Here is a 14979-nt window from a genome sequence, read left to right as displayed (position 1 = left end):
CCTGTGTCAATACCTAGCAGCACTTCAAAAAGAGCAGTCACTTATGCTTTACTAAATATGATTCTGTGACGTGGATATTGCACTTTGGACACTTAGAGTTAGTGAGCGTTGAAATCTTTTTATCAACCATTACATAATGACGGCATGGCAAGACAACAAAGCACGAGCTGTCCAACGCACGCACCATGCTCTCATTTGATCTGACCATGACCTCTCTAATCTGTTGCATCTGCTGCGTGAGGTCCTCAAGCTCTTTGTCGCAATCTGCATGCGCTTTCTTAAGATCTCGAACTTCGGTTTGAAGCCTTTGTACCAAGTCCTGTAGCTCCTCGTCTGTCCGTGACCGCTCTGCAGCCGTGTCAAAGCGAATTGACGTCACACCGGTAGATGAAAAAATGGAGCCCTTTGACGCGACTGTTGGGCCCGCGGAGACGCTAAGAGGCTCAGGTATATAGGATAGATCAGCCAGGATGCTATTTTCTGCGGGGTCATCAGGATGTGTTCGCCGTATGTACGACTTGGAATTGTATAGGGGCACATTTGTGCTCTTTCGTGGATTCTGTCGAGACCTTGAGCCTGAAGTTCCTACATCATTGTCCCTTCTCTTAGTGATAATGGACGTTCTGGCTGCTACTGAGGAGGAGTTCAGATCGCTTATAGTCAGGTTTTGCATTAGAACTTTGCATGGTTACTCAGTGAACATTTAGTACAAACTTATACATTCACATATTCATGAGCCCTATACCCACAAAAATCAGACGCACAGGGGCTAGAGAGTAGAGTGCAACCATCCACCTACTTGTGCTTCTTTGAAGTTACTGTCATGACTATTGCCCCAGCAATTATCCCGACTGCTAAAATGACACCGGCACTTATGCCCACAATATTACTTGCAGTCAGGGTTTGCTTCACACAGGTATTGTGCGTTAGGGTATACCCGTCTTCACACTTTGAGCAGACAAACAGCTTGGCACTAGATAGGCTGGCCTCCGTTACTCCTTGTTTGCCGCTGGTATATACCTTAGATATTTCTTTCAAAATAAGGTCGGAGTCGTTGAATAAATGCATAGAAATGGATCCATTTGTAAAGTAATCATAGAGAACAACCCGCAGGTTATTCAATTGGATATCAGTGAGTCTATAATACTGTGCTATTGCTTTCAACTTATGTTCCCAATCCTCTATCCGGTTAGATGGAGCGGTTGCAGCTCTCTTGGATTGGAACTGCTGTAACCACCTAGAGAAGCTCCTATAGGCATGGCTAGTTGACGCCTTCTTTGCTTCTGTTGATACAGAACACGAAACGCACTTTTCAACGCCGCATGAGGTGCACACGCTACTGTCTGTATCAAGGATGTATCCAGGCATGCACTGTTTGCAGACCTCCTGTCCGTCTGCCCCAGGGCTACAGGTATGACAGTTTCTATCTGTACACTTCGATATACACTGGTTATTCTCTAGTCTGTATCCACGAACGCAGAAGTCACAGGTGTATTGATCGCTCCTGCAGATCCCGCAGTTGGCAACGGCGCAGCCAGTGTAAAGCTCACAAACACCATTTGTTGGTGAGTACCCAGGCGCACAGCTAATGCATCGAGAATCAGACGTGCAAGCCAGGCAGTTGCTGAGATTTGAGCAATCTGTTGTTGTTTTCTCTTTGCAGTAGCGCGGGTAGTTCATCAACTGGTACCCTGGCTCACAGGACGTACAAATTCCACTAGGGCAGCTCTGGCAGTGATTAGTTATATCTGAGCAGGACTCACAGGCATTATCCCTCAAGTGATAACCCTGTTGGCACCGAGTGCATGACAGAGTAGCACGGGAAGAGGCTCCTGCAGATGGAGAATCGCAGAGGATACAGTTGGAGATGTCGACGCTGCATAGAGTGCAGGTCTGACCTGTAAGGTAATATCCTTTGTAGCACTTCGTACACGGAGCATGTCCACCGTTGCATTCCTTACATCCAACATCATCACAGTTAGTATTCTGCACACAAGTTCCAGCATCGTTGTGGTGGAATCCACTAGAGCAAGTGTCACAAATAGAACCATCATAGCACAGGTCACAGTTCTGAAGAGTGCATGCAGTGCAGGTAGAAGGCAGCGGTGATGAAAGTGTATAGTTATCCTTACAAGATGTGCAGGTGGACTCTGCTGAACAATAGACGCAATTCTCAGCGCATTTCACACAAGCATTTGAAGAGCTTTGCAGGAAGTATCCTGGCAGACATGCATCACAAGTAGTAGTGCTATCAGTGACGGTGCAAAGACCACAGTTGGACACTGCACTACAGAGCTGTTCCTGACTAAGGAAACATTCCTGTGTGGTCGACTGCCCTGTAGAAACTGTTTTCAGTACACGACCATCAGCACATGAATAGCAGCTTTTGCCGTCAGCGCTACACCTGCTACAGTGTGTTACGGTCGTGGAGCAAGGCAAGCAAACGTTATCTGTGGAATCGAGATAATATCCAAGCTTACAAACTTCGCAAAGCTTATCAGCATCAGTGACTGGACACTTTATGCAATTGCGCAGGGGACAAAAAGAATAACTGAGACTTATGAGCTGTCCGAGCCAGACTAGCCACATAATTTTAAAACTAGCCCTTCCGGATACGGCGCGGGGTCGTCCAGCTGCACACGATGCTGTTGAAACGCAGCACATTGAAAAGATTTGTTCACAATGAAGCCATAAAGCATATAGAGACCGGTGGCGCCAATTGGTGTTTGCCGTCTCCAACTCGTTCCAAGTCGGCCTCTTCCTGCCGCCTTGTCGGACAGGCACCAGATGGAAGGATGCTGGTTGTTCTGGAGACACTCAGTGGGCCTTCGTCTGTTCTTTCAGAGATCTACCTGCAATCCATTTCAGATTCCACAAACGATGCAATTCAAAGCTCTATTCCCATCTTTAAAATATCGGCGGCTGCCATCGTCTATCACTGTGCTCTTTCGCCTGGTTCCGGGGCCTTCTTATTGATGACGTTTGTGTCTATTGTCTCTCCCTTTACCAATCAACCAATCAAGCGCTCCCGTCGCTTGCATGACACTATACTAGTCTCTCTTGCGTCACAAAGCTATCAAGATGGTGGCTCGTGGCCGTCTTTTGTGGCAGGTTGTGATGTTGAGCCAATCATGGGCATGTATGGGATGCACCGTTTGGTGTCCAATGCCCCAGACCCCGTGATAGGGTACTTTTTGTCTGGTGAACAGAAGCACAGTCCAGATCTTGTCTCTGATGTCCCAACTCCGTACCACTCTTCTGTCCTTCAAATTGATAACATCAGCATTACCATGGAGAAGAGTTCACTTTCATACTTTTTGATATCTTATGTATCAGGAGCCATTTTAGATGAATATACTCTGCCCTTCACTAACTGTATTTATCACAGGCCAACAGACACGACAGTATCTCGGACGACAATCGAGCAAATAAATATTCGCTTCAATAAATCCTTTACTGATCAGGTGAAGTCATTCATTATCTGGCACGAGGCCAAGCACCTAGGCACGCTGGCTTCACACATGCGAGAGCCTGTGGCCTTTAGGCAGTTTCTTCCCACAACCGGGGACTTGGTTGTTATAACGAGGCAACGGATTGCCTCTCAAATGGCCAGCATTGGAACAGCAAACCTGACGGTGTCCATTTATAAAGACTTTCGCAAGGCAGTTAGTCGGCATTCTGGTCTAAGCACTTCCCAGCCAAGTAATCTTTCTGTCCCACAAGTTCCTGGCCCATCTACACACAGTTTAAGACATATCACATCCCTTTGCGTGGGACCATTCCCAGACTATCCCCTCATTGTGGCAGAAGCATTTAGTGCATTGATTCCATGCACAATAGCTGTCTCGTTCGGTAGCATTTCATCAGCACTTCCAATTATTGCATTTGAGTACTTTCTTTCTTCAACTGTGCCCACAGACATTGCAGCAGATAGCGGGGCATCAATGACAGCTATGCTTACTCTTGTTTCACCATTTACGGAAGCAATATATCACACAAGTGCACGGATAGACACGAATATGGAAGGACTCAAGATGACAGGGCGCGACGAGGACAAGCTAGAAGCTGGTGTCACGAAGCGTGTCGACACCACTAACTTCCGCCTGTTTGCAGCTGCTATTTCTAGTCACATCTTGCATGGTCTTTCACCTAGCGAGCTAAACTCCTCTGTTCTCCTCGACTCTCTCACGTTTAAAGTTGCGGTTCGAAACACTTACCGTCATTCTTTCTTTTCGGTGTGCTCTACTCAGTTATTTTTCACGTCTAACCTAGTCATTTGGGTAGTCCCTGACCCTGTAGCAGGTGTGGCCAAGACAACGCTAGTTTCATGTACTCAAGTGGGAGGCTTCACCACGGTATTCATGGGCACAGACACGCTTCTGAGTATTGACATGGCGACATTGTTCCGCTCTGGAGCCGTGCATCGAATTCCTACACCTACCTGCACGGGTACCGATGAAGTAGATAGCAACACCGGCTCTGACCGCGCATATCCGGTCCAGTCGTCTTTGTTTGACATTATCTGTGCTAACTCCAACTCAAACGATGATCCCCCAGTGATCTCATGCTCCTCATCTGATGCCCTTATCTATCAGTCCAGACAATTACTCCGTCATACCACAGAGCGCTTTATTCCCAAGTCTATCTTTAAAGCAAAGTCACGGGTCTTGTCCTATGACGCTGGCACTGTATCGATAGAACATAGTACTCATTCTTGTGAGAACACACATTCAACCAATAATCCTGATTTGTCCTCATGTCTAACTTTATCTCAACTCACAAGTTGGGACACTGAAGCTTCAGATGGTTGTACCATTACAGGACTTTTTTCCGAATTAACTCACTTGATTCCAGTAACGACGGAGAAAGTGGCATATATTACTATTCTCAAGGAATTGAACCTACACAGATCTGGGACACTGCTTGATTGCTCGTCGAAGCGATTTGTACAGCTCCCTACAGCAGATCAGGGCATATACATTTGCGACTGTGCGTTCCTTGCCATTAATCTTTGTGACCAAGAAGTTCAGTTGGAGAAGCTGTGGGCAAACGGGTGTGCAGAGGTTCGGAAACGATTTCAAACAATATACCTCTATGACACCTATCTTTGCCAGCTTCTTGCAGTAGAGGTTGATTATTCAGCAATTCTATCTTATCTCGTATCAGAAGAACAAGCAAAGTATCTTCACAACGAGCTTCAGAAGATGAAACTTCTGATACCAGGTGACCCTGCCTACGAAGTGGAGCATCCCTCAGAGAGCAACTTTACTAGCTCCTTAGGTTTGCGAACGAACCAGCTTCTCTTGCATGCACTGCTATCCGTACAGATATATTCGTTCTTCTATTTCCTTTCTACTTTGGTCTTTACTTGTGGTACATGTTTCATGCAAGGCTATCTCCTGTCCAACGTAATGTCTGACATTTTGGGGCCAACCTTCTCTGTTCCTGCCAACTTCCGTGGAAAGGAAACCACTTGTAACTCTACACAGTCGCAGCTTATTGAGAAGTGTCTGGGTATCCTTAGCTCATCTAAATTGTTACTTGTTTGTAACGAGGCGAACACTAAACTAGAGTCTGAAAGTCCTCTTGCACTCTTTTCGGTCTTATACCTGTGTGCCGTGCACATGTTTGCTTCAAGCGATTACGACTGGCTATCTAAGGAGCTAACTTGCTCTGCATTTGCTGCTTGCTACTACCGCAAGTTGATGCGAAAGAACCTTCTGAGCTTACGATCAATTCGGCAATTTTATAGGTGCATACAGCCTGTATGTAACCTACTTGATATCCAATTTTCCTATCTTCAATCGTTTGCTCAGATGGACGAGACAGGCATGCAGATATCTGATGTACTATTAAAGAATAATCTTCATGCCTTCAACCCCTGCATACTTTCTGCCGGCAGACTGGACAATTCTGCTTGTCTCCATCCACTGAGCAACCACGTTACATACATGAGCAGTGCCTACCCTTGTCTACGTGATTATTACATATATCACAGGTCCTCTGTAAGAGATTGGCCCCGCCAGATAAAGCTCCTAACACGTCCTTCCTTTCAGCAATTCACTGGATCAATGGATGCGTATATTGCCGAAGTAGACGCAGGAGCATTCACCCACAAGATCGGGAACTATCTCGCCAGGGTTCAGGCCTGCATGTACAAAGTTATTTCTCAAGCATTCTCTGCTGCTCCTACGCTTTGGATTCCTTTGCTAGAAATCTATGAAGAGTTTATGGGCAACTCTTATAGTTCTTCAAAGGTACGATACCCAGGTATACCTGAGAATCTTTGGAAGCACGCCAGCAGCTACTTAGAAGACTTGGGTAGCTTTCCTTATCAGCCGGCATGGGTAAAGGAGCCTGATACAATACCACAATACCTCTATCCTTGCTATAGATACACTAGCAACTATCTAGAACCAGTTTCGAGACAAGTCCTTGGCTCGAATTCTGGTCACTCGTTTAAAAAGCCCCTGTCGAGTGTTCTAGGTCTTGTGCTGGAGCACTCGGTTCTTCGGCTGGCTATCTTACAAGAAGAGCGGTCTTCTTATCCTACCTTCTTACGTCTGCTCAATGTCGGTAATGTTCACTCTTCGGAATCTCACTCTGAGCCCCGAAGCAGAAGCCGCTCAAGGTTAAACAAGCAACAGGCCCAACACCCAGAAGATCTTGCAAGCGCAGCCCTCAACGCATGCCCAGCGAAGTTCATCGAAGCGTCTCAAAAGCGTCTTTCTTATATCGAGGATCAATTTGACTTACCGCTGACTGAGATTCTTGCTCAAGCGTCCATGGAGCTTCTAGAATTCGAGATCACCTATGGCCCTGTGGTTCCAGAAGCTTCCAGACCTAGTATTGTGGCATCTCCAGCCTTCCAAAAGGCAGATTCTTTCGTCTCTACTAGTAACACATCATCCAGGCCTAGCTCCCGTGCTGCCTCTAGAACCTTTCGTCGCGACACCCAGGTAAGGTCATCAGATCAACCCAAACCGATAGATGATGCACGAAACATGGACCAATTCAGGCAGTTAACTCCGAGTAACCATAGCAATTTACACACATCCATAGGGTCCCCCCTCCCCACTAGTACTGGAACATCATTTACAATTAAACAGGTTCATGAGTGCGAGGGATTGGACCGTAGTGACTTAGTTAACTTCTTGAAGTACTTGTAACCTGCTTAATTCAGTCAGTCGTGTGGTCCTACATTCACCTATAGCGCATCGGCCGAACAACAAATTCTCTATCAGGGTCGGATCCCTCGCGCTGCTGGGTTGGCTCTCCATCTCCACCAGCTAGAATATCGAGTAATGCTTTGTATGCATCGGCAATGACCATAAACTTGGCTTCACAATCCACACAATTGGGATTCCTATCTGGATGCCACTTAACGGCAAGCTTCTTGTACTGTTTCTTAATCTCCTCTACAGAGGAATCAGGGGCTAGGTCCAGAGCTTTGTAGCTCTCGCGCATCTTTTCCTCTGGGGAGAGCGATTCGGAGCTAGATGACCCGAATTTAAAGAGCGACGGAAACAGGAAGTTCATGATGAAGGCAAGGCCGCCTATGACAATCGCTGACAATAGGAGTAGAGCAAAAAAGTAGAAGCAGAGCTTTCTCAGCTGTATATGCTCTGTAGAAATTTTACCCGCCATATCTCTCCGCTTAGAAATCATCTCCTCTATCTCACGGGTGTACATCACAAACCTGCCATCGGGCATCAACCTGCAATCGCCGCCTCTTTCTACGACAAATTCAATCTCCTTTAGCAGAAGATTGAGATTGTCTTCGGGGATGTGGAAGCGATTAAATCGATGTAGAAAGTCCAGTAAATCGTTTGGAGAGTCAAATATAATTATAGGGTGCCTTCTCGGGGTCTGTAGGTCCCCTAGAGTTACATCCTTCTGCTTCAGCTTCCGATAATTTGGGTCATTGGGACCAGTACAGGGCTCAGATCCTGGCGCAAAGGGAATCTGCACGAGGTATCCCTCTGTGGACATTTCTAAATCGGATGAGTCCTCGGGCTCAACAACTTGTTCCCCAGATGGGTTGCGCACATAAGAGTCATAGAGAGGGTCCAGGCCGCGAAACTGTTGGACAGGTATCTCCTGCATCCTCTTTGGTTTATTGTGTGGCTCTTGCTTGGAGGTTGACGGGCCACCAATAAGGTTAGCCTCCGTCTTTTTCTGCTGTGTACTACCACGCTGCTCTACGACTGTCTCTGTGTTCTGTATCTTTTTGGATTTGGTTCCCATTCGTGATCACAGGGTGGCCAAATTTTATTAAATGAACAGACTTGCTACTGGGACAGCAATGCACCCGGCTATGACCGCCCGTACTGTTACGCGGGGTTCGGTTCAACAAGCAGTTGGAGGTACGGCTGCTATGACGCAAGTAGCTCTCACCGCCAGACCTATAACAAACATGGGCATGCCAGGAACCCGGGCCGTTGGCGGCCAGCGGCAAGTCCTGGACTTGGGATATTATACCAGTGAGCTCCGCAATTTGATCACAGCCACAAACAAGGAGGCAGAAGCGCTTTCAAAGCAGACCATAGAGTTACAGAAGCGTGAAGGCCAGCTCCAACGCCAGCAGGAATCTCTTCATGCTATCCAACGTGAGGTTGACGAGCTTCAGGGAGAGCTTCAAGACATTCTTTACTCCCAGAGCAGACTCAGTGAGAATGCAACGCTCGAGGATCTTCGTGCAGAGGCAACAGAAGCAGAGTCGGCCGCGTCGAAAACTAGAAACGAGGCGAACATAGCCTACAAGGCCAGGGTCGATGCCGAGGAGCGTCTTCGCAAGAACGAGGCGTCTGCGGTGCATCTGCGCACGGAAATGGAGGCTCAAATAGAATCAACGCTCGGTTTACAAGCTGCAGAACGATATAGGTCTCTAAATGACGAGAATATAACACTGAAGCAAAAGGAAAGCGAACTACGCAAGGAGCTTCAGGAGGCAGCAGCAGTGGCGGCGAATGCATACAGTTTCTGCACTATCCTTTCCAACTACACCTCGGGTGGTTCTATTTCTGGACAACCGGGTCACATAGCAATGGACGAACGCATAAGCGGAGTGGATACAAACATCCAAAAGGCTATTACGCTCCATAGACAGATCAGAGCGGCAAAACGAGAGCTTGATGCATACAAGGCAAAAATTAAGGCTGCGGAAAGTCATGATCCGGAGCAATCACTTAAGCAGCAGCTTAGGAATCGCTTTCGTGTAGAGCAAATGGAGACGCAGAGCTTAGTAGAAGAGATCAAGATAACAGAAAGCGGCGTTCAACAACGCAAGAAGCTTTTGGAAGAGATCACCCCTGACGCAACTGTGACCATCACCAAGGAGCAGAAGGATCTGTTGAAGTCCGTCATCAAAGCAGAAGCGTTTCTCGTTGAATTTCCCAACAAAAAGCTGGCCCTTCAAACGAGTATTAAGCAAGCTCAGGCAGAAGTTGTCAATCTTATTTCCCGCTTGCCCATTCCTCAGGGTACCGTCTCAGTGCCTGGAGAGGAGAACCCTGGTGCAATTGAGGCACAACTACAGCAAAAGTCGCGCGAGCTTGACCGTACAACTGATACGGAGATGCGGGTCAACGCTGAATTGCGGACCTATGGTGACAAGGTTTCAGCTTTAACTGACTCCCTTGAACGCCTTAGAGCAGACCTACGCGATGCAGAGTCAATTGAAAATGTCGAGGCAGAGGAAAGCACCCTTAAGACGAAGCTTACTAGTTTAAAAGCCATGCATGAGGAAGAAACGAAAACCCTCGAAAAGAGCAAGGGTGCGCTGCGGCTCATAGAAGATCAAATTGCAGCAAACGAGAATGCGCAGTTGCTAAGAAATCTATTGGACCAGCTCTCAGCGAACCTACAGAAGAAGTATGCGGTAGAGCTCTTCATTGTGCAAAAAACCATTGAGAGCTGCTACGACGAGCCAAAGAAGAAGTGTCTGCAGTTGGTTTCAGAGATAAACAATATTCTAATGGGCGGGTGATCTGCGTTCTTGTGAGGATTGAGAAGCAGATTGTTTATCTCTTTTATTTTTATCGTGCTACAAAACATTTTCTACACTATCTTGTGGATTGAACTAGTAAATACTCTTTCTACAGAAATGAGACATTGCAGGCTGGACTTTCCCCACAGAAACCAGTTCTAAGAAGACCAGACAGTTGGTGGATGAAGAATGCCCTTATACACAAAGTCAATCCTCTTCTGCTGCTAAGCTCAAATCCTAGCTGCATGCCTTGCCGTCCCGGTAGCCCCACACTGCAGCAATAGACCTCCGTGTGTGATAGCAACATACCTATAAAACCTTTAAACGCCTGTAAAGCCGAACCTTTCATTTATCAAATATTCATCTATCTAAATCGTGATTGGTATGTTTACAATTGGGCATGTGTATCGATTGGATGAGCTCAGGTCGGCCTTTACAGATCACGGCCGTGGGTATGGCGGTCGTACGCCCTTAATGCACGCAGCTATTAAAGGAGATGTGAGAGAGGCCCGTAATAGACGAGGGTATGTTCAGCAGTTCGACATGATGGGCTGCACTGCGCTGATGTATGCCGCTGCGGGCAACTGGCCGGATGTGATAAAGGTGCTGATCATCGACGAAAGGCAGATGAAGATGAGATGCCCCGTTATTATCTCTGGCTACGTCTTAGCTAATGTAACAGCTTTAATGATAGCTGCGGCAAACAACGCGACAGCTGCTGTAGAGCTTCTAGCAGAGTATGAAAGTAGATTGAGGGAGACACGGTGCTTTCTTACTGCCCTAATGATAGCTGCAATCGTGGGGGCTGTGAACTGTGTCACACTATTAGTTGACAAAGAGGGTGGACTGCAAGATAGAAATGGGAAGACCGCCTTAATGTACGCAGTGGAGCACTCGAACTACTCGTGTATCGATTGCCTTTGGGATAAGGAGAGAGGAATGGTAGATGCAGATGGTCAATCGGCTCTTCATATAGCAGCGAGAGTCGGACATGTTCCGTCTTTCCATGCGGTAGCACAATACGAAGCATCAATCCACGGAGAAGATGTGAGAGCAATGCTGCTCAACAATAAATTGGGCATAGATGATGACAAGAAGACGGAGCTCTTGGTGCACCTTGCCACCTTTTGCTGATGGGGTTGCGAGCCATGGAAATCAGAAGAGAAACAACAACGAGTCATTGAGTTGCGTGCTCAGTGGTCAAATCTGTTGGGCGCACACACACTTTAGCTGAGGATAACTCTAGTTCTAGGGAAAGGGCTGGGTTCCGAAGAATACTCTTCTGTAAGTAGGATGACTCTAGTAGCGTCCTGTCAATTACAAACCAAGGATCCAATGCGGGATGAGACAGAGTAAGCTCCCTTGATACGGTATTATAGGATGCCACAGTTATAGTAGAGGATAGGTCGTATGTTGGCATAACGACCGTGACAGTATCTTCCGAGTCGCCTGCAAAGGCCTTCATAAAGCTCCTTTTCTTCATAAGGATCTCCACAGAGAAGGTGTTTATATCTATTCGACATAGAGCATAGATTGTCTCGAATGGCTCAACAGATGATCGGTAATATGGCTCCAATCTTTTATATTCCTCGTCTTCCGGATCCATCTTGGAAAGCCGCCTCATCAATTTTGCAAGCTCTTCATCCCGCCGCTTTTCTTCTTCCAAATCTTCCTCTGTCTTGGGTAGGGCAACACTCTGCTCTACTATCGTAAATAGGCTACCGTTATAGTAAATCAAGCTATGCACACGCTCAAATTGCGATTGAAGCTTCAGCCTTTCAGAGTCGTTGCCAGAAAGGCTCACTTTGAGGAGATGGTTAGTGTAGATGGGCGTGCTGTTACCACAAGCAAATCCTCGTTGAACGCAAAAGATCATAAGGGTGTCTTGGCTGATAGCGCAGATGGCCGCTGAAACAACCGGTGTGGCTGTGAGACTGCGTGGTTGTAGCCTGGATGCGAGATGATCGTAAGGCTGAAGTGTGTCTATGTTGCGCATAAGCTTAAGAAGAGGAGTTTGTGGCTTCCGCATAGCACCAGGTGAACAGGGAGGTGTAGACAATGTGTGTCTGTCGCTAAATACCTTGAGGCGTAGCTGTCGTAATAGGAGGACCTTAGTCAAGCGAACAGCATGCAGCTGAGAAGAAAGACTTTCGTCAGATGTGAGAGGGTCATAAACACTACACTCGTAAAGTGTATCCGTGCCATAGTCATACATATAGGAGCTGTTTTGAAGCGAACAAATCGCCAGAAATGTCGATGTGTTAATTACAGTGTCCAGGCCGTAAAGTGTGAGTCTTTTTTCCCGGCCATTAGTATATATATGCACGTGAACCCACCTCTCACCATTCCAATGGGATTGACGATAGAGGGTCTGGCTCATTGCAAAATCTGGCAGGTTTTAATTTAAAAATCGAGCCACAGAAAAAGAAGGTCAGAGGTTCAAGCACGCACAATGGATCGCATTTCTGAGTTCGTTGACTACCTGCAGGTGTGCAATGAGTTCGGACAGACCATATATGGCCACCTTGCCCAGATCATTGCAAAACTACTGGATGACCATCCTGAAGACGCCGCAGCAGCCATTGCCTCTATTTCCAGGGAAATCAAGGCGTCTGTTGGTTGCTATGATAACGAGACGGCTGGAAAAACCTATGAACCAGTCCTTTCTGATGATGATTTTGCACGATTGGAGGAGGTTCTCAAGTCAGCTCTGTCGACAGATCATGCTGTCTCTGTCCTTAAGCCGTGCAAAACAATCGTTCCCAATATCCTTCGCCTCAATGAGCAGCTTAAGTTAGTTGGGCAGGGATTTGACGACGTTACCGCATCTATCTTACAAAAGAGGATTTCTCAATTTGAGGTAGAGCGGCGGGGCTACTTTTCTGTTATCTCCTTCTTCGGCCGGTTTACCACAACATCTGGACACTACTATGTCCTGGAGTGCCTCCCTTTCAAGCCGCGCAAGAAGATGTTCCGCTTTCAGGGGCCGGGACCTGCCTCAGTCAATTCGGATATTTTAGATCTAAACAAAGATCTAGATACAGCACCTACAGCAGAAACGATAGCTCCTCCACCATCTGCACTTGCCAAAGATGGAAAGCCTGCTAATTACACCTACCTCACAGATAGAAAGATTAAGAAGCTTACTGACGAGGAAAAGCTCTATCTGGACCCAGATGACCTAGAATTTGATCTGAGAACGATAGCTCCTAAGCCTCGGCGCCTCTATCCACACGTTGAGCCTGCTGGCGATGGGGTGCACCCAGAGGGGGCCAACCGCTTCGTGTATTTTGTCACGGCAGACTTGCTCGTTGCCGATGTGAACCAGGTTGTCAAGTGGGTCCGTTTGCCGGACTTGGAGGCCCGTCAACTAAAGCTGTCGCGGTTCATTAATGTTCGCCTCTCAGGGAATTTATCCAGGCGTATCTATGACAGAATTCCTCCCTTTCCAGGATGTGAGGCTCACTATCTGCGGTGCATTATCACGCGCATCAAGCATGGTGCAGAGCTAGCTCCTGCTGCATGCTTAGTGCCAGGCCCTGAGCCTGAAGAGACAGAGGAAGATATAACGGAAGAGGAACAAGCGAGGCAGAAGGCCCTATTATTTGCAGATCCTACTGTAGTTGCAGACTTTTCCAAGGATTCATGTGAGCCAGACGAGCCAGTAGACTCTAAGATGGCTGGGAAAAGCATTCTTCCATGGCCCGAGCGCAATAGAGAGATAGCTAACGTTGAATTTGTTGAGCTATTAGAGCTGGCAAACTGGGTGCATGCATGTCCGATCCTGTCGCACAGAGGAAAGGTTCTTCCGTGGACTTATCCAGAGGACGAAGAGGAACCTGAAGAAGAGGCGGAGGAAGAAGAGCCCGAAGAGGAAGAAAAGGAAGAACCTGAGGATGAACCTCCAGTTGAGGAGAAGGTTGAAGAGGAGGAGGATGCCAATGGCGAAGAAAAGGGTGAAGATGGCGAAGATAAAGACGAAGGAGAAGAAGAGCCAGAAGAAGAGGAACCAGAGGAGCCCCTTCCTCCTCCTAAAAAGCCTGTACAGGAGCGGCTTGATGCTGCATACGCCGAGTCTGATCAGCTCCGCATATTAACTGAGGCTATCGATACTTATAAGCAGATTGCCCGGCAAAAGTGCCGCTTTACGGTCCCCCGAGCGTTCTGGGAGGCGGTTCGAGATCCATGGGACCCTGTGTTCAAGGAGAACCGCTCTGTTTACCAGACCAGCAGGTACTTTGGACTTGAGATTGCCCCCGTTGACATTAACTGTAAAGAGCAGGAGCTTGATGACAAGGAGCGCGAATATTGGGATAAGGAACAGGAGATAGAGGACACTCTGAAGGAGCAGGATGAGCAGCTTTTGGAGGGCGATTACTATGATGAAGAAAAGGAAGTCCTCCAAAAGGACAGACCAGAGATGCTCTCTCCTGCAGATACAGATGCTCCACTTGTCCTTCATGCAGGGCCAATGGGCTCTGTCGATGTCAACGCAGAGGAGGTCGATGGGCAGAAGGTCGTCCCTGCGTATACCGTCATCTTCAACAAGACCCTGAACCGCCACTCTCCCGTCGTCGTCCGCAGCAACCGTTGGCCAGGAATGCTCAATGTCTGCTTCAACCACAGCAACGGCGACCCCCTGGTCTATACCTCTATTTACATAGGCGATGGTCGACAGACAGAGAGTATCAATGCCCTTGACAAGTATCGCGCGGTGGTGCCTGCCCCAATGCAACTCCCTCCTGCAGACATATTAGAGGAAGACGACCCCGTCTTGGAGATAGAAACTGAGTGTCGTGAGCGGGTGGAGGACATTGAGCGTCGTGATAAGGACGAGCTTGACAGGCTTATTAGAGAACGTCTAGAAAGGAAGGAGGCCCGCTTGGCCGAAAAACGCGCAAGGGAAGAGGAACGTGCCCGAGAGCTTGCTGCACAGGAGGAGCAAGAGGAAGCCGAAGAAGAGGAGGAGCCCTAGTAAATGTATGGATACA

General features: G+C 47.6%; 8 protein-coding genes across 8 annotated transcripts; 4 read left to right on the top strand and 4 right to left on the bottom strand.

Moving 5' to 3' along the window:
• Positions 1-37: 37 nt before the first annotated feature.
• GL50803_009755 (uncharacterized protein) lies at positions 38-673 on the bottom strand (the record flags this gene model as incomplete). Its single annotated transcript, XM_038046431.1, has 1 exon — positions 38-673. The coding sequence occupies one exon, from the start codon at positions 671-673 to the stop codon at positions 38-40; it is 636 nt and encodes a 211-aa protein (XP_037902345.1).
• A 122-nt stretch (positions 674-795) lies between these two features.
• Positions 796-2589, bottom strand: GL50803_0016721 (High cysteine membrane protein Group 2; the record flags this gene model as incomplete). The annotated part of the gene is made up of 1 exon (XM_001707541.2): positions 796-2589. One exon carries the CDS (start codon positions 2587-2589, stop codon positions 796-798), a length of 1794 nt encoding a protein of 597 aa, XP_001707593.2.
• Positions 2590-2642: 53 nt separating this feature from the next.
• On the top strand, positions 2643-7169 carry GL50803_009752 (uncharacterized protein; the record flags this gene model as incomplete). Its single annotated transcript, XM_001707542.1, has 1 exon — positions 2643-7169. The coding sequence occupies one exon, from the start codon at positions 2643-2645 to the stop codon at positions 7167-7169; it is 4527 nt and encodes a 1508-aa protein (XP_001707594.1).
• Positions 7170-7203: 34 nt separating this feature from the next.
• Positions 7204-8247, bottom strand: GL50803_009751 (Chaperone protein dnaJ; the record flags this gene model as incomplete). The annotated part of the gene is made up of 1 exon (XM_001707543.1): positions 7204-8247. One exon carries the CDS (start codon positions 8245-8247, stop codon positions 7204-7206), a length of 1044 nt encoding a protein of 347 aa, XP_001707595.1.
• A 31-nt stretch (positions 8248-8278) lies between these two features.
• Positions 8279-9988, top strand: GL50803_009750 (Intraflagellar transport protein IFT74/72; the record flags this gene model as incomplete). The annotated part of the gene is made up of 1 exon (XM_001707544.1): positions 8279-9988. One exon carries the CDS (start codon positions 8279-8281, stop codon positions 9986-9988), a length of 1710 nt encoding a protein of 569 aa, XP_001707596.1.
• Positions 9989-10372: 384 nt separating this feature from the next.
• Positions 10373-11122, top strand: GL50803_0015030 (Ankyrin repeat protein 1; the record flags this gene model as incomplete). Its single annotated transcript, XM_001707545.1, has 1 exon — positions 10373-11122. One exon carries the CDS (start codon positions 10373-10375, stop codon positions 11120-11122), a length of 750 nt encoding a protein of 249 aa, XP_001707597.1.
• Positions 11123-11165: 43 nt separating this feature from the next.
• On the bottom strand, positions 11166-12368 carry GL50803_009746 (uncharacterized protein; the record flags this gene model as incomplete). Its single annotated transcript, XM_001707546.1, has 1 exon — positions 11166-12368. The coding sequence occupies one exon, from the start codon at positions 12366-12368 to the stop codon at positions 11166-11168; it is 1203 nt and encodes a 400-aa protein (XP_001707598.1).
• Positions 12369-12440: 72 nt separating this feature from the next.
• Positions 12441-14963, top strand: GL50803_0016720 (Radial spokehead-like protein; the record flags this gene model as incomplete). The annotated part of the gene is made up of 1 exon (XM_001707547.1): positions 12441-14963. One exon carries the CDS (start codon positions 12441-12443, stop codon positions 14961-14963), a length of 2523 nt encoding a protein of 840 aa, XP_001707599.1.
• Positions 14964-14979: the final 16 nt, after the last annotated feature.

This window comes from Giardia intestinalis, chromosome 5, assembly GCF_000002435.2.
Source record: "Giardia intestinalis strain WB C6 chromosome 5, whole genome shotgun sequence".
Taxonomy (NCBI): domain Eukaryota; phylum Fornicata; order Diplomonadida; family Hexamitidae; genus Giardia; species Giardia duodenalis.
This window is presented reverse-complemented; position numbering and strand designations above follow the sequence as displayed.